This window comes from Mytilus edulis, chromosome 12, assembly GCF_963676685.1.
Source record: "Mytilus edulis chromosome 12, xbMytEdul2.2, whole genome shotgun sequence".
In the NCBI taxonomy this organism is placed as follows: domain Eukaryota; kingdom Metazoa; phylum Mollusca; class Bivalvia; order Mytilida; family Mytilidae; genus Mytilus; species Mytilus edulis.
The window spans coordinates 45,140,571-45,159,144 of NC_092355.1; the positions used below are offsets into that span (position 1 = coordinate 45,140,571).

The 18,574-nt window shown below is 31.6% G+C and overlaps 1 protein-coding gene across 1 annotated transcript; it reads left to right on the forward strand.

The window, feature by feature from the left end:
* The first annotated feature begins 213 nt into the window (after positions 1-213).
* Positions 214-17,439, forward strand: LOC139498573 (enoyl-CoA hydratase domain-containing protein 3, mitochondrial-like). Its single transcript, XM_071287017.1, has 10 exons — positions 214-308; positions 1,300-1,418; positions 2,196-2,325; positions 2,924-2,995; positions 3,606-3,639; positions 4,233-4,317; positions 10,386-10,495; positions 11,171-11,229; positions 14,556-14,662; positions 16,503-17,439. Exons 1-10 carry the CDS (start codon positions 267-269, stop codon positions 16,618-16,620), a joined length of 876 nt encoding a protein of 291 aa, XP_071143118.1. The 5' UTR covers positions 214-266; the 3' UTR covers positions 16,621-17,439.
* Positions 17,440-18,574: the final 1,135 nt, after the last annotated feature.

An 18,574-nucleotide genomic window follows, 5' to 3' on the forward strand; every position in this document is an offset into this window, starting at 1 on the left:
TCAAGTTTTAAAAGTTAAGAATGTTGTACCGTATGATTGCATGTTTGACAGATGTGGGTCTGAAATGTGTTTATTACTGTGTTTCTGTAAATACCATAGTTTGGTCAGTACATGCAGAAGATTCAAAATACTAATACGTTAATGACGTGGCATTTATCATGTGGTGCTCCAGATAGTGGAGAATTTACTGCTAAGAAAGAAAAAAAATAAGATCTTCCCAGCATGTTATCATTGGTTTCCCTCCCCTTACTTATATTCCCCTGAAGATGGGAAGAACTTTTGTGAACTTTGGCTTTGCAACTTTTAGTGTAAACATAGTTTTTCTGCATAGTTTTATTAATTTGAGTTATTGAATCACAACAGTAAATTGTAATTTCTGGTAGGACAAATCGCCCCACTAGCAAATGGCCCCACATCTAATCGCCCCACTTTTTCACCAAAGTGCCCGAAGTTCAAGTGGGGCAAGTTATCCATCCTATTTTCAAAGGGATTTTACACTTTTCCACAAGTGGGGCGAGTTAGTAAAAAATAGTGGACCGATTTTTTATGGAGTGGGGCGAGTTGGTGAAAAAGTTGTGCAATTCGACTGCAGGGCGATTTGGCAGTGGGTCTATTTGTCATGGATTCTTTCTGATAGCCGCTTTTGCAGAGTCAGTTGAGCAATCATTAACTTTAGCTTAAGGTCTGTTGTCTGTCAGTACATCGGAACTTGGAACAGAGGTCATGGAGGTAGTTCAAATAGTTATGACGACTTGAAAGGCTATTATATTTTTTTGACTTCGCTGTAGCCAATGGCAATTAGGCCATATATCTCCTTATAATTATTCCTTATTTTTATATTCATAGGACTCCCCATTCTTATTCCTTTTAAAAGCACATTTCTACCCGATTTCATCATCATGTCAAAACATATCAGCTTGATTGTCTTACATACAATGACATATTTAAATTTCCTTGAACTAACAGCTAACATAATAATCATGCTCATGTACTTCATGACCAATATTGCTGCACTGTAAATAATAACACCCTGGCCTTGCTATAGAATGATAGAAAAAAATACCTTACATGGTAAATATATGGCCAAAGTAGTAATGTGTCTTAAAGGTTTTTATTTTTTACTCTAATGGTGAGATAAACTTGAACAGGATCAATTTTGTCCTCAAATTTATAGCACAAATTTATACTTTTATAGTCATGATAGTACATCAGTTAATTGATTTGGTCCTTTTTGTAAAAATGGTCTCTTTTGACCAGCAAATGACATGTAGAATGATAGTTTTTTCCTTTTTTTTACAGATTCTAAGGAGGAGTTTCTCTTTATCATCTAGTTGTCTACAATGTTCAAACCAGCCACTGACAATCTGTACTGAGAGTAATGGCATCAGAAAAATATGTTTAAATGACCCAAAGAAAAGGTAAACATACTTGTATAGATAGATGATTTGTTACAAGTCAGTAGACAACTTTTCTACTATAGTATCTATGTACATGATGTATACTGTATATTACATTTTATAAATTATGTCAATTACCTATGATCACTCTTTGTTTTGTGTACTGTTTATCTTTTTATCATTTTTATGCCCCACCTACGATCCACCTACGATAGTAGAGGGGCATTATGTTTTCTGGTCTGTGCGTCCGTTCGTCCGTCCGTCCGTCTGTCCCGCTCCAGGTTAAAGTTTTTGGTCAAGGTAGTTTTTGATGAAGTTGAAGTCCAATCGACTTCAAACTTTGTACACATGTTCCCTATGATATGATCTTTCTAATTTTAATGCCAAATTAGAGTTTTTACCCCAATTTCACGGTCCACTGAACATGGAAAATGATAGTACGAGTGGGGCATTCGTGTACTGAGGACACATTCTTGTTGATTTTTGCAATGGCACTGTCTACAGACGTGAATCTGGCCTGAAAACTTTTAAACCTGTTTTATTTGTACTTAAATTGATAGAATTTGTCCATATACATGTAGTTATAAAAATAAGTACATGTAGATGTGTTATGATTGTAAATTAGACATCCTTCAACCAGAGACCAAAAGAAGAGGATATACATGATATAAAGATATACAATGTAAGTCACTGTTCAGCTAGCAAAACATCTAACTTATAGAAAGCTGGAAAAGGATCTGACATGACTAAATGTTAAACACTTTAAATTAGAAAACTATTATTTGTTTTATTTTGTAGAAATGCTTTATCCTTGTCTATGTTGAAGAGATTACAAGATGACTTGACAAGAGACATTGATAACTTAAGAGCAATTATAATTACAGCTCCAGGGAAAGTCTTCTGTGCTGGTCATGATTTGAAAGAGCTGGTATGTATTCTGATATAAATAATTGCAGTATACACATTTGATTCATAAAACATGATACTTTAAAAAATCTCAGCCATAATTTCTTTTTTTTAGCTCACCTGGCTCAAAGGGCCAAGTGAGCTTTTCTCATCACTTGTCGTCAGGCGTCTGGCGGCGTCGTTAACTTTTACAACTTTCCTCTGAAACTACCGGGCCAAATTTAACCAAACTTGGCCACAATCATCAGTTGGGTATTTAGTTTGAAAAAATGTGGCCGGTGATCCGGCTTACCAACCAAGATGGCCGCCATGGCTAAAAATAGAACATAGGGGTAAAATGTAGATTTTGGCTTATAACTCTGAAAACAAAGCATTTAGAGCAAATCTGACATAAGTAAAGTTGTTTATCAGGTAAAGTTGTTTATCAGGTCAAGATCTATCTGCCCTGAAATTTTCAGATGAATCGGACAAGTGGTTGTTGGGTTGCTGCCCCTGAATTGGTAATTTTAAGGAAATTGTTTTGCATTCACATTATATTTCTTTTAATTTCAATTTTTTACTGAAATTATTAATCTTATCGTGCACCATATTTATGATATAGATAATTTAAAAATTTGTAGAGAAGTGAAGATGGACGACAGCATCATATTGAGGTATTCCAATCATGCTCAGAGATGATGAATACAATTCAGGTAATTTATTTTGATATAAAAATGTAGATGTGTGATGACCTGCTAACAATTACTCAGAATAGTCAAATTATAATAAATATTGCCACAAACTTCTAAACTTGATGCTTTAGAAGTTTGTTTGAATCTTATTAATTCTGTTAAGAAGATAAAAACAAAAGCAGAGAAAATCACATGAATTTCTTTATTATAAGTGCCAAAAACCCATTAAAGAAAATAGAGCAATCTAGGTCCAAGCGTGGTCACAGATATTTTGTGTCACATATAATCTATTGAACTTATACTAGTTATTCTAGATATATCTATTTTTTTCGTTCTAGTATGGTTATCTAAGGAAAGTATCTTTAAAGAAATTTATTGAGAAACTGTACAATATCATTATAATATGTTGATATCCTTTTAAAATATTTTGATGTCTCTTCTGGTCCTATTTTGTTGTTGGTCTGCTGTCTCATTAAAACCTATCACCCATCTTCTATATCACTGTCAAAATTTAAAGTTTCATGAAGAAAACAAATTTGGATCTATAAGTAGGAAATTAAGCAGTCCCTGATTAAAGTCTTGAAAAGTTCATATATACATGACAATAACTTATAAATATCATACTTTATAGGATTTACCTGTTCCTGTAATAGCTGAAGTTTCAGGTGAGAATCATATAAAGTGGAAACAGTATGGTATTAGTAACTGACCATGCAAAATCCTCGTGAATAGTCAATTTGTTTGCCTCATTTGTTCTTGTTCAAAGATTTTTTCTGAATTTGTTTTATGAACAAAGGGAGGTAAATCAATCTAAAATATTTCTTAATACAATGCAATGTATGAATTAAGACAAATCTTTATCCCATCAGTGGTTACAACCAGTTTGATTGCATGCTTTCATAAATATCTGCTGTGCCCACAACATTTATGAGTAAGAGCAAAGGAAGATGAGAGATGACTCAGGATTTTTAAATGAGATAAAACAACAAAATTATGTAAAGAGTTGTATGAGATCTTGTTCGTCCTCAACATTAGTTAAGGGCTTGCTGCCAGTTTAACCATACACAATACTACATTGAAAAACACAGACTACTTTTAGAATGAAGTTTTTTTTCTTACCTAAGCAACTATAGAAATATTCCTTAATTACCATTTAGAGAAATTGAGCTGGCCTGCAAAGTTTGAACTTATATTGGATATTATGGAGAAGTCGTTGTGTTTTTTGAGTAACTTAATTGTGAATTAATATGCATTAAAGGGCTAGCAACAGCAGCTGGATGTCAATTGGTTGCTACCTGTGATATAGCAGTAGCTTCAGAAAATTCACAGTATGCAACTCCGGGGTAAGTACTAATTTGTAAATGTCACATGATCAGGGTTGGACTTGAGCTTGGTATTGTTTGCTTTGAACCTTTTATATAAATAGACATTGGTCTGTATAGTCCTACAACATTTATTGTATTATTGCAGACCTGCCAACTGTCCCGATTTTCATGCTTCAACCTGAATCCCGATATCAAAATTTCAAAACTAGTCAAAATAAAGATTTTAACAGAATATACCCAAAATAATTATTTGTAACCGATTTTGAAGTTTTTCTGATCAATTTCTTCAAATCTATTATTTTACCTGGGGACATAATTATGACAAGTTTACTACCCTACGCTACTCAGCTTTCACAACAGGTGTCATAATTTGTTGTTACATGTAAACCGCTTATCTGATAGGTCATAATTATCCTCAAAATCAATTAATTTGTAAACAAAATCGGTCAGTCGACATTTAAAATATTAATTAATTTATCATATGATCTCAATTTGCAACATTTACCATAGTTTCATGACGAAATCATAATTATCTGTAAGACGAAAAATATGATGAACTCATTAAAAAACAGCATTGATCTTGAAATCTGTTAAAACTTTGAAATCAGACATGTTTATGTCCAGATCGACTTGATTTAAAATTGATTCCATTTTGTATTCACTCCTACTGTGTATAAGACTCCGCTGGTAAGGAGCACCTCTGAACACAAAAAAAGATAACTCAAATTTTAACCATTTACTCATACTGGGATACTGTTGTCAGGTCATTAAAGATTGCATTTTTTGGCTTTAATATTAATTCACTTATAGGGTCTTTGCATCGGAATTAAACACAAATTTAAAAAAAACAGTTGTTGGCATGACATGGGCTATGTTCTTCTCATATATTTTATGATAGTATGATACTAAACCCCTAACGGGAGGGATTGTGCCTGATATTCATATAATGAAGACATAATCTTTCAATCAGTTTAATTGAGGTCTGGAGCTGGCATGTCAGTTAACTGCTAGTAGTCTGTTGTTATTTATGTATTATTGTAATTTTATTTATTTTCTTTTGTTACATCTTCTGACATCGGACTTGGACTTCTCTTGAACTGAATTTTAATGTGCGAATTGTTATCCGTTTACTTTTCTAGATTGGCTAGAGGTATAGGGGGAGGGTTGAGATCTCATAAACATTTTTAACCCCCTCAATTTTGCGCCTGTCCCAAGTCAGGAGCTTCTGGCCTTTGTTAGTCTTGTATGATTTTTAGCTCACCTGTCCCGAAGGGACAAGTGAGCTTATGCCATCACTTGGCGTCCGTCGTCGTCTGTTGTCGTCGTCTGTCGTCATCTGTCGTCGTAAACAGAACCAAACTTGCTATATTGACTTGAGCATTACTTTATTTCATTCTATGATCTATTTCAAGCAATAAAAAACATATAAAGCTTTAGCTCAAATACTATTTTACTAATTTTAAGCTCAAATTGGACTGGTAGTAACATATGGGTTATTCAAAGAAAACTGCATATGGGTATTACCAATGGCCAATATACTTTTTTTATTCTCAATATCATTGTTTTATTTATTAATTTCTATTAGGAAAGCTATGTGCTTACCAATAGTCATATTTTAATCAGAGGTTCTTCATCAAATAAAAATATATTAGTCCAAACTTAAGACATGAATGAGAAAATTGTCCCCCCTTTTTTTCTTTAAATTGGAAAAGGGCTTTTTTTTGTATAAACCATAATTCTGTGGTAAAACATAGATTATTAAGAGCAATTTATATATCTCTCAGCTAGATAACTTGCTAAACTGGTTCAAAATTGCATGTACAGTGGGCTTTTAGAATTCTTATATTAGTGTATACCATTTGCATAGATTGTAAAAGGCTACAATATGAAACACAAAAAACTTGAAAAATCATAAGATTATTTTGACCAAGAGCTATTTTATACCATATACAAGTCATAAAATACATGTTTTATTGATTTCAATCACAAAAAATGCAAAAATAAGAACTTGGAGTCAAGTCTTAACTGCATGCATGTTATATGACCATAAAAGGCTAAAATACTTGTGTATGCCAATTCAAGAGCTTAAATTTCCCATAAACAGGATGTTTCACCAAAAAAAGATGATTAAACATGATTACTAACATCAAATTTGACTTATTTTCATTGGAATAGGTACAACTTCTAAAAATTGGATTTCTGATGATTCTCTGTAATAGGAAGTACACCACTAATTCATGGTCCCATTGCTTTCTATGTTAAATTCCTCCGTTTCAAGTAGGCACACCTCTTTTGTTTTAAGTTCAAATAAAGTGGCAATCATTGCATTTCAAAGCAACACTTTATGGTGTCTTGTACTGAAAAAATCAGCATACCTTTAATTGCATATAAGAAAGAACTGGTTCCCGAAACTTTATAGGTGTAACACCACTAATTCAGGCCCGGCCAGAAAGCACATACCAGAAAGTAGTACATATTTAACACAAAATAGTTCCTACGCATGAGTGTAACTTTCAAAATATGTAGAATATTTAGATATTTTTGGTATCAAATGAAAGCTGAAGGACTGGTGATCATTGTAAAACACTTTTGGACTTTTGATTTTGAATATTAAAAAAAATGCACCAAATTTTAAAAAGAGGGTACATTTTGTCTGTTTGTCAGATCTAAAGTACCTGTTTTGGTACATCCAAAGTTTCGGGAACCAGTTCTTTCTTATATGCAATTAAAGGTATGCTGATTTTTCAGTACAAGACACCATAAAGTGTTGCTTTGAAATGCAATGATTGCCACTTTATTTGAACTTAAAACAAAAGAGGTGTGCCTACTTGAAACGGAGGAATTTAACATAGAAAGCAATGGGACCATGAATTAGTGGTGTACTTCCTAAACTATTTCAAGAATCTTCTCCTCTGAAACTACTGGGCCAAATACTTTCAAACTTTAACTGAATGTTCCTTAGGGTATCTAATTTATAAATTGTATCCGAAGTTTTGATCTATCAACAAACATGGTCTCCATTGCTAAAAATAGAACATAGGGGTCAAATGCAGTTTTTGGCTTATAACTCAAAAACCAAAGCATTTAGAGCAAATCTGACATGGTTAATATTGTTTATCAGGTCAAGATCTATCTGCCCTGAAATTTTCAGATGAATCAGACAACCTGTTGTTGGGTTGCTGCCCCTGAATTGGTAATTTTAAGGAAATTTTGCTGTTTTTGGTTATTATCTTGAATATTATTATAGATAGAGATAAACTGTAAACAGGAATAATGTTCAGCAAAGTAAGATTTACAAATAAGTCAACATGACGGAAATGGTCAGTTGACCCTTTAGGAGTTATTGCCCTTTATAGTCAATTTTTAACCATTTTTCGTAAATCTTAGTAATCTTTTACAAAAATCTTCTTCTCTGAAACAACTGGGCCAAATACTTCCAAACTTTAATTGAATGTTCCTTAGGGTATCTAGTTTGTAAATTGTATCTGAAGTTATGATCTATCAACAAACATGGTCGCCATTGCTAAAAATAGAACATAGGGGTCAAATGCAGTTTTTGGCTTATAACTCAAAAACCAAAGCATTTAGAGCAAATCTGACATGGGGTAATAGTGTTTATCAGGTCAAGATCTATCTGCCCTGAAATTTTCAGATGAATCAGACAACCTGTTGTTGGGTTGCTGCCCCTGAATTGGTAATTTTAAGGAAATTTTGCTGTTTTTGGTTATTATCTTGAATATTATTATAGATAGAGATAAACTGTAAACAGGAATAATGTTCAGCAAAGTAAGATTTACAAATAAGTCAACATGACGGAAATGGTCAGTTGACCCCTTTAGGAGTTATTGCCCTTTATAGTCAATTTTTAACCATTTTTCGTAAATCTTAGTAATCTTTTACAAAAATCTTCTCCTCTGAAACTACTGGGCCAAATACTTCCAAACTTTAACTGAATGTTCCTTAGGGTATTTAGTTTGTAAATTGTATCCGAAGTTGTGATCTATCAACAAACATGGTCGCCATTGCTAAAAATAGAACATAGGGGTCAAATGCAGTTTTTGGCTTATAACTCAAAAACCAAAGCATTTAGAGCAAATCTGACAGGGATAATATTGTTTATCAGGTCAAGATCTATCTGCCCTGAAATTTTCAGATGAATCAGACAACCTGTTGTTGGGTTACTGCCCCTGAATTGGTAATTTTAAAGAAATTTTGCTGTTTTTGGTTATTATCTTGAATATTATTATAGATAGAGATAAACTGTAAACAGCAATAATGTTCAACAAAGTAAGATTTACAAATAATTCAACATGACGGAAATGGTCAGTTGACCCCTTTAGGAGTTATTGCCCTTTATAGTCAATTTTTAACCATTTTTCGTAAATCTTAGTAATCTTTTACAAAAATCTTCTCCTCTGAAACTACTGGGCCAAATACTTCCAAACTTTAACTGAATGTTACTTAGGGTATCTAGTTTGAAAATTGTATCCAAAGTTATGATCTATCAACAAACATGGTCGCCATTGCTAAAAATAGAACATAGGGGTCAAATGCAGTTTTTGGCTTATAACTCAAAAACCAAAGCATTTAGAAATCTGACGTTGGGTAATATTGTTTATCAGGTCAAGATCTATCTGCCCTGAAATTTTCAGATGAATCAGACAACCTGTTGTTGGGTTGCTGCCCCTGAATTGGTAATTTTAAGGAAATTTTGCTGTTTTTGTTTATTATCTTGAATATAATTATAGATAGAAATAAACTGTAAACAGCAATAATGTTCAGCAAAGTAAGATCTTCAATTAAGTCAATTGACCAAAATTGTCAATTGACCACTTAAGGAGTTATTGCCCTTTAAAGACTTTTTTCACAATTTGTTCATCATGTTGACTTACTTTAAAAAATCTTCTCCTTTGAAACTGCTGTATCAATTTCAGCCAAACTTAGGCTAAATGAGTTTCAGAGTATCTAGTATAAATTTTATATTTTATTTCCTTGTATGTCAAGAAACATAGCTCCTATGGCTAAAATAGAACATAGGAGAAAATGATTATTTTTTTTGGCTTTTGAAGAAAATAGGACGATCCAAAAAACATTTAAATAAATTGAAAAGCCAAAATAATCATTGATGAGAGATTTAACCAAAAGAATTAAGGTGAGCGATTCAGGCTCTTGAGAGCCTCTTGTTAATTTTAGTTTCTTGTGTATAATATCAGAGTTTAGTATGACGTCTATTATCACTGGACTTGTATACATATTTTTAAGGGGCCAGCTGAAGGACGCCTACGGGTGCGGGTGTTTCTGGCTGCATTGAAGGCCCATTGGTGGCCTTCGGCTGTTGTCTGCCCTGTGGTCGGGTTGTTGTCGCTTTGACACATTCTCCATTTCCTTTCTCAATTTTATCTCAAAATCAGTCTTCATTCTTCTAGCTTTAGGACATTTAGGTTTATGTCTTTTGAGTCATGGTGGCTAGATAAAAAGGTCTTTGGAGGGGGGAAAGGTAGGTCTTCACTTTGTATCCCTTATCTTAATGCCCTATTTATGGGCATTATGTTTTCTGGTCTGTGCGTCAGTTCGTCCATCCGTCCTGATTCAGTTAAAGTTTTTGGTCAAGTAGTTTTTGAAGAAGTTGAAGTCCAATCAACTTGAAATTTGGTACACATGTTCCCTAGGATATCATCTTTCTAATTTTAATGCCAAATTAGAGATTTTCCTCATTTTCATGATCCATTGAACATAGAAAATAATAGTGCAGATTGGGCATCAATGTACTAGGGATACATTGTTGTTAAAGGCCATTTTTGTCTTTTCTCAAGTTAATTTGCCAATTAATAAGCACAAGAATCATACAAATGAAAGAAATTAAGGCTGATTAGCTCATCATTAGTATACCAAAAGAAAAAAACCCCAGATATTGGCTATTTCAAGATTAAAAAACAAAGCACACAGAAACGCCACAAAAATTGTACCCCTTACAATCTGGTTGCACACTAAATTCCCTATGGAGATTTTCAAAAGTTGGCAGGTCTGTTATTGTAGGTTAAATGTTGGCTAATTTTGCTTTGAACCTTTTATTTATATTATTGTAGAGTAAATGTTGGTTTATTTTGTTCTACACCTGCAGTAGCAGTTGGAAGGGCTGTACCAAGAAAGGTTGCTATGGAAATGTTATTTACTGGCCATCCTATATCAGCTCAAGGTAAAACATATATTCTTTGATTATAAAAATTACAATTGCAAATTTAAAAAGGCCAGTGTGAGCTTTTGCCATCACTCTATATATATGTCTGTTATCTGTCATCTATCATCCATTAACTTTTACAAAAATCATCATCTCTGAAACCACTGGCTAAAATTAAACCAAACTTTTCAATAGTTATTCTTATCTTGAAAATGATGGTGTATTGAAAAAAGACAACCTGTAGTAGATAGAAACTATTACAAAAAAAGTTTACTAGCAACACAATAAAAAAAAAAGAATTTTAATCATGAATATATTTTATTCTTATATTAAAGGCATTTTTGTAGATACACAATGATACAGATTGGCTACAAAGTATCTTTAGAGTCTATAGTTTTCAGCAATCAAGTAAACTTTCTTCAAAATTCATGAAAGATGGGTATGCATTTTGTGTAATCATCTCCTCGTACAGTTTTCAAACCAGATCTCTGAAGCTACAAAGGAAGATTACACATATGTTGAAGTTATGTACCTGATATTAAGGAATTGTTAGAGAAATTTACATTTCATACTTTAAACATTTAAATGATCAGTATAAAACATTCTCCATTGTTTAAGAAACAGTCTCCGCAACCCAACCATTTTAGTCAGATCTATTTTTATTTTTGATTTTCTGATTATTTTATATTTCAGATGCATTGTTGCATGGTCTCGTGAGTAAAGTTGTACCAGAAGATAAATTGGAAGAAGAGGTACATTTTGTAACACAGTTAAAGAAAACACTTAACAAAGTTAATGAAAAAGAAAAGATAGATTTGAAGATGACTCCCAACATGATGACCAAAGGGAAAATAACTCTTACCCAATTCACATCAATCTAAAGATGTTGATATACATGATATATTTCATAACTAATTTGCAATTTTATAGAAATTTAGGCCACTTACTAAAGATGTTTAACTAAATCTGTTTAAATGCAACTTTAACTGGTAAATCCTGTTGAAATTCAAAACCCTCCCATAAAAAAGGATCTCCAAATGATTTTTAGTGGAAGAAGACGTCAAGTCTTCTGAAGACTTAAGGGGCTGACCATTGGCATTGAGTCTCCGTATGCCGCATTCATTTCTTGTATTACAATTTCAAAACAACTTAGATTCCTGACACCGATTTTTACACATGATTAGGCATCTGAATCATTTAATTTGTAAATTATGATTGTAAAACAATCACTATCGTAAATATGACCCTTTTATTTATGTAAATTATTAGATTCCATCTCATCAACATGAACGATATTTGTTTACTTGTAACAGGATGTTTTAACTGTAGATATTTGTATTACGCATGCATGAATTTGGTATCGGTACAACTCGCCCTGTTTACAAGTTCGCCCTTGAAGTTACGAATTTGCAATCCTGCAGACAAGAAGATTTTGTTTTTATATAAATAAAAAGGATATATAAAGTGTTGTCTTTATTCATGGTTTTCCTTTGTCATGTGAATTAGATGCCCTTCGTAACATACATGTGAACCTCCCGTTTAGGAGAAAAAACTCCCGTGTATGAAATTTTTCAGACGCCATATTTGTTCATTTCTTACTACTGTACGGGTGTAATTGACACCTGTGTTAAATTTTACCTGAACATCAAAGAAGATGTATAATTATATGGCTTCACTTGACAGCTTGGGTGTCAAACATACTGGTAATCAACGATGTTTACCTCCGGCTAACTGCCGTTGTGTTATCAAAACGATGTGTATTGGGAATATTGAAATACTTTTTTGTTACTTCCCTTTGTTTTATCCTGTTTTCAGTTATTTTGCTTTTAAAAATGTAAATTGTAAAAAGACTATAAATGATTAATATTTTAATCAAATAATCATAAAAGGATGTTGATTAAATGAATTTAAATGATTTTGGACAAATAAAAAAATTAAAATTTATAAATTATTTTAGCAATCTAGACCTCCTTTCAAGGATAAAATTGAAGTTTATATCATAATTTTGTTTACAACAGAATGTGTTAATAATTAATTTACGATGTTGCAAATATACATGTGGAGCTTATTTCTTTCTTATTTGTCTATACATTTACAAATGATAAGGAGATGAAGACATGAACAAAAATATATACAGATAAGATATATAAATATAATGATTCATTTGCTAGCAGTGAACAATCATTTGTCAAAAACAAAACAAAACAAAACAAAACAAGAAACAGATTCTTCTTATTATTTTATTTTATTCAAATAGAGATGCAATAATGGAACTATAAACATTACAATTTGATGGAAATTTGAAGAAAAAAACACAATTTCTACATCATTTGGTTACATTTATGACAAAATTTATGTCGATAAAAAAACATGATGTTTTGACCATTCAGTACTTAACCCTTTCCTCCATAATGACGCTTTTTGACGCCACCCCCTTTACTCCATAATGACGCCTTTTGACGCCTGTGTAGTACCTCAGTTGAAACACTTTGACTACAAAGTGTCTGCAGTAGACTCAATAAAATTTGTATCCAATATGAAAAGGAATATCATAGGAATATTCTACTTAAATTTATTTAATGAAATATTTGTTTTTTGCAATGCATTTTAATACTTTAAAGCCTATTTTCAGCATTTTATTGAAAAATTCTATTTTGTGTTCATTTTTTACAGTGGGTTGTGATGATCTTCCAGTTAGGTTACCCTCATTTGGAGTGTTGTTCCCAACCTGTTAAAGGTCCATCTTTGTGCATAATTCAAAATTGGAAATTTCAACAAGCATCTAATATTATTAATCTGGAAAATAAACCCTGCATGGTCTGCTAGCTTCATGTATATTTTTTCTACCGATTTAATATATAACTAGAATCATGCAAACAGACTTAAGGAAAAGGCATGTAAGTTCATCATACAAATATGACACTTTTTCTAGACAATCCAGATCTTGCAAAATACGTCGCTAAAAATTGTAACCTTTAAAATTGTTGTGCAGTAAAAACCCATATGGGAACTTTCAAAAGTTGGCAGGTATGTAACAAGTCTTACTATTTTTATGCTCCATTTATGGGCAATATGTTTTCTAGTCTGTCCGTCCGTCCTGCTTCTGGTTATAAAGTTTATGGTCGAGGTAGTTTTTGATGAAGTTGAAATCCAATCAACTTGAAACTTAGTACACATGTGTTCCTCTTGATATGATCTTCTTAATTACTGCCAAATTAAAGATTTTACCTAATTTTCATAGTCAACTGAACATAGAAAGTGATTGTACGGATGGGAAATCCATGTACTTATGACCTTTTCTTGTTTGAAGAAAAAAAATACATTTTAACGATAATGGAACAAAGCAGCCTGGGTAAGTGGGGCTGCTTTTATGGTAATTCAAGTTACCTTTTATTCACCTTCTTCCACTTCAGAGCTATCAGCTCTTTGATTGAAAAACCTATGTGCTAGAGTTTGTTATATTGGGTAGAAGATATCTAAAATTAGAATGAAATTCAAAACAGTGTGGCTGTGGCCATTGATCGACTCATTAAATTCATCCATTGACTGGGACAATTTACGTGAACGTTTGTCTGTAACGACCACTGTTCACGACGTACCTACGATAGACATTTAAACTGTGGGGTCACCACAGGTTTCATAACGCCTTTAATTATAAAATAATTCGAAAAATTAATCAGGAATAACCTTTATGTTCTGATTTATATAATTGATATAAATCAAAACATCGTGTTATTTCTGATTAATTTTTCGAATTACTTTATTAAGGTGTTGAGAACCTTTGGTGACCCCATAGTTTAAGTGTCTTTTAAAAGTACATAGTGAGCAGTGGTCGTTACATACAAATGTCACCTAAATTGTCCCAGTCAATGGATGAATTTAATGTGTCAATCAATGGCCACAGCCACACTGTTTTGAATTTCATTCTATAAGTATTTTTAATATCAATTGTTTTTTTGGTGTTCAGACACAGATGTCTGTGTTGCCTCAATGTAAGATACGTCACTGTGTTAAAGATTAGTTTTAGACAGATCTGATGGGTGCTTTAGTGTTAGCTTATGTTTTGATTATTTTTAAGACAATGAAGATAGCAGAAAGAATATGTGAGTCCAGTAGAAGTGTTATAGCCCTTGGTAAAGCTACATTTTATGCACAAATGAATTTAGAAAGAAAAGAAGCATACAAGTAAGTATGTGAATGATAGCTAATAAATAATACAGTTGTTAGCAAGAGTTATTTTCCTTTTCTTTGCTTCAAATAATGAAAAAATTAGTATTCCTGATGTAAGTATATTAAGTGTTTTCATATTGAAAGAATGGAAGATTCACAACACTGAGACTGGTATAAATTTATTTACGTTTGCTACCATTTGACAATGAGATGCATACATACAGTAAATGCACATCACTTTAAACCTGTGTATGACATAGAAATTAAGAGTGGAATTAGATTGCTGAAAATTTATATGATATTTAGTAGAGAAACAGATTCCTTTTATAACACATCACAAAGGATATTCATATTTTAAATAGGTAAAGTTCAGGAATTGAATATGTTATATATATAATTAATGAATAAAATGCTAGTACAGTTTATTCTATTGAGATGCTAACCTATAAACATTACAAAATGGTTTTGATCATAAATAAATATGGAAAATTAAGTTCTCACTCGTTCTTTTTAATCTAAGATTTTGCACCTATTCATTAATAAAGTTTGCTCCAATAATAGATGACAATACAAAAAATGTTCCTTGTTAGATCTCTAATAGGAAGATTTGCCTGCTTGTTGGCATTGATTACAAAGGGCCAAGTGAGCTTTTCTCATCACTTGGTGTCCGTTGTCTGTTGTCCGTCGTCTGTCGTAGTCGTTAACTTTTACAAAAATCTTCTCCTGTAACTTTTTGTAAATTTTTACAAAATACTTTCCTCTGTATCTAAAGGGCCAAGTCTATACAGATGGAGAAAATTGAAAGTAGCAAGAATGTTCAGTAAAAGTAAGATCTACAAACACATCACCATCACCAAAACACAATTTTGTCATGAATCCATCTGTGTCCTTTGTTTAATAGGCACATAGACCAAGGTGAGCGGCACAGGCTCTTTAGAGCCTCTAGTTTGCAGTTGTTAAGATTATAAACATGGTTGTCTCCCATTGCCCAGTTTACACTTACAATATAAAAAAGAACACATTTTAAAATAATGGAAAATATTGTTTTTTTAAATAATTGTCTAGATAAACAACCATGTATGACTTATAACACAGTGATATCTGATAACCAGTATATTTTGTGTTTTTTTTTTTTGATCTCTTTTTGTGACAATTTTTCATATCATGCTACTCTTTTGTGATGGAAAATTATCGCTAAAAACTAAGGAGGCATGTGGCGTTGCTAATGAAATTGACATGAAATTGACAATGTTGACATAAGATATATAAGAAAATTACAGGATTAATACCAAGACAATACACATTGTTGTACGTAGGAGAAATAGCGATACACAGATTGTCATTGGTCATCTCAACTCGATTGCTTTTCTCTCTTTTGCCGTAACCAGCTCAAGCAAGAAAAGCAATCTCGTTGAGATGATCAACTATAATCTATAATTACAGCTGCCAGTTAGTTTAAAGACAGTTCAGTTAACGTTGTATCCTGTACTCTCAAAAAATATGCTTGCCTAAAATTTAATGTATTAGATAAATTAGTTGAAAACCTATTGTTAATTTTTGAAATGCATTTAAACTAGAATATTTCATTTTCAAAATAGATTTTGGTTGGTTCTATTATTCTTTTTTGCATCTGTCACTTCATATTTAAAAAAAAAAAGCTTTTATTACTAAACTTCTCTTTAGCATCTATATGATGAAGATCAATTTGATCAGAGACATGTTTTGTGAGTCAAATGTTTGATCATCCAAAATATAAAATATTTTAAAAGTGTCAGGTGGAAATAAAATACCTTGAGATTTTTAACATAAATTTTACTAAAAGGTATATTTCATAGTTGTTATATATTTTTTTCAGACTGACTTCCCAAGTAATGGTGGAGAATTTATCTATCAGTGATGGACAGGAAGGAATTAAGTCATTTATTGAAAAGAAAAAGCCAGTCTGGTCACACAATACAAATAAAGTACATTAAAGTGAATACCAATAAGAAATCTTAGGGATCATCGTCAAATAAAACATGAACTGAATCAAACTAATCATCAACAGCATTATTTTGTTACTGTTTTATGGTTTGAAAGCATTGTACTATTGAATTCCTAATGCTTTTGACACACATTATTCATTATGTTTGTTTTCTAGTCACTGTTTGCCATATAACATCATACTTACAGGAAGTTATTCTGCATCACTTATTTAAAATTCTTTATTAATATCTTTTATGATTAACCTATAGGATACTTGTACTTGTAAACCAGAAGAAACTCTGTTTAATCAGTTAGACAAAAACTTATCAGGAAATCTTTTGATTTAGATTGTTCATTTAGAAATGAGAATGAAAAAGCATACACTTATAAAAAAAATTTGTTTTTCCTTTACAAGTATTCATCTTTTAAAATTTTCATGCTATACTATACTTTTGGATATTTTATTGATGTTAAACATGCAAATTGGTGTGTAAAACCCTGTAAAAGTCTGTTAGAACATCAAGTATGTTATAAATTGACCATAAATAAACCTGAGAAATATGTTTTAATATTTTAATAGTGAAGAAGTTATGACAATAATTGCATAACTGTTTATTAATTATTTATAAAGTAAGAAAAAATGTTCATAAAATTTTTGATGTTTAATATAATCTTTTATTCAAATACAGACTGATTTTTAAGTATATTTAATTAAGTTAGAAACTTTTGTAATTTAAGCATATTTATTATAGTTTTGTAATTTATGATATACATAATATGTGATTTACATAATAATTTTACAATAAAAATTATTGAAAAAAATCAAATTTTAGTTTGTTTCACATTTAGAAATAGAAATTTTACCCCAACAGAAAAAAAATTAGGGACTGTTATTGAAACTAGTAAAAACAAAATTGTCTTGCCTACTTCATTATCAGACATGCTAACTCTGTTTGGAAAAAAGGAAAAAGAATACTTGGGTCAATAATATGTTGTTTTATTGATAGTCTGATTTTCTATATTATTGTCCTTGACTTCTTTTTCATGCTCATCAGTGTACTGAAAACAAATTGTTTCTTTCACATGGTTTTGTCTGTAATTAGATATTTAAGACAATACATTTTTTTTAACACAATTAAGACAGCACATTTAAGTGCATAGTCATTTCAATGTGGTTAAGTTTGTTTCTGAGATATTATCAAAAGGTCAACTTTTATTGAAAGATGTATGGAATGATTGTGAATAATTTAAACTCATTATGAATACCAGGATTGAAATTTTGTATTTGCGCCAGACACAGCTTTCAACTACAAAAGACTCATCAGTGACGCTCAAATAAAAAAAAGGTGTACAAGCCAGTCCCATCTGACAGTTTAAATTTATTTTAAATAAATTTGTCTTGCATGCAGGCAAGGATTTGTATAGTTAGACCTACTAAACAAATCCTTGATTGAGGCTATGATACAACAAATGGAAGTTTCTAACGACCTTGACTGACTATACAGCCCTTTCTATGATAGTAAATATAAAGTGTACATACCTTTTTGAGAGGGCTGCCCTTAACCCCGATAAAACGAACTTCAAAAATCAAAAATTAACAGTTAGAAACAAACATGACCTTGTGCAATGCCAAAACAAAGGTTTCAACAGATAGTAGGACTATCAATGTACATAAGTGTATACAATGATATTTTATTTTAATTTAATTTATTGATGACAAAACATGTTGATTCATTCAAAACATGTTGATCAATACTTCATTTAAGTAACAAAATTCTTATAACATAAGATCTATACATTTAAGAGGCATTTGGACAAATTTACATTTACATATCACTTTTAGTTCTTGAAAAGAGGTCTTTAAAACAACTTCTGCTTTTTATAAAATATTTCTGACGCATCAATTTTATATTATAGTTTACATGGTGATTGTGAAAATTCGCCGGATGACAACACCAACAA

Bases quoted from the DNA above. Each gene is read 5' to 3' on its own strand.
- LOC139498573 (XM_071287017.1), top strand. From the start codon at position 267: ATGGGAAGAACTTTTGTGAACTTTGGCTTTGCAACTTTTAGT. The intron at 309-1,299 runs GTAAACATAGTT...TTTTTTTTACAG, and splicing joins TTGGCTTTGCAACTTTTAGT to ATTCTAAGGAGGAGTTTCTC. The intron at 11,230-14,555 runs GTACATTTTGTA...ATTATTTTTAAG, and splicing joins AAGATAAATTGGAAGAAGAG to ACAATGAAGATAGCAGAAAG.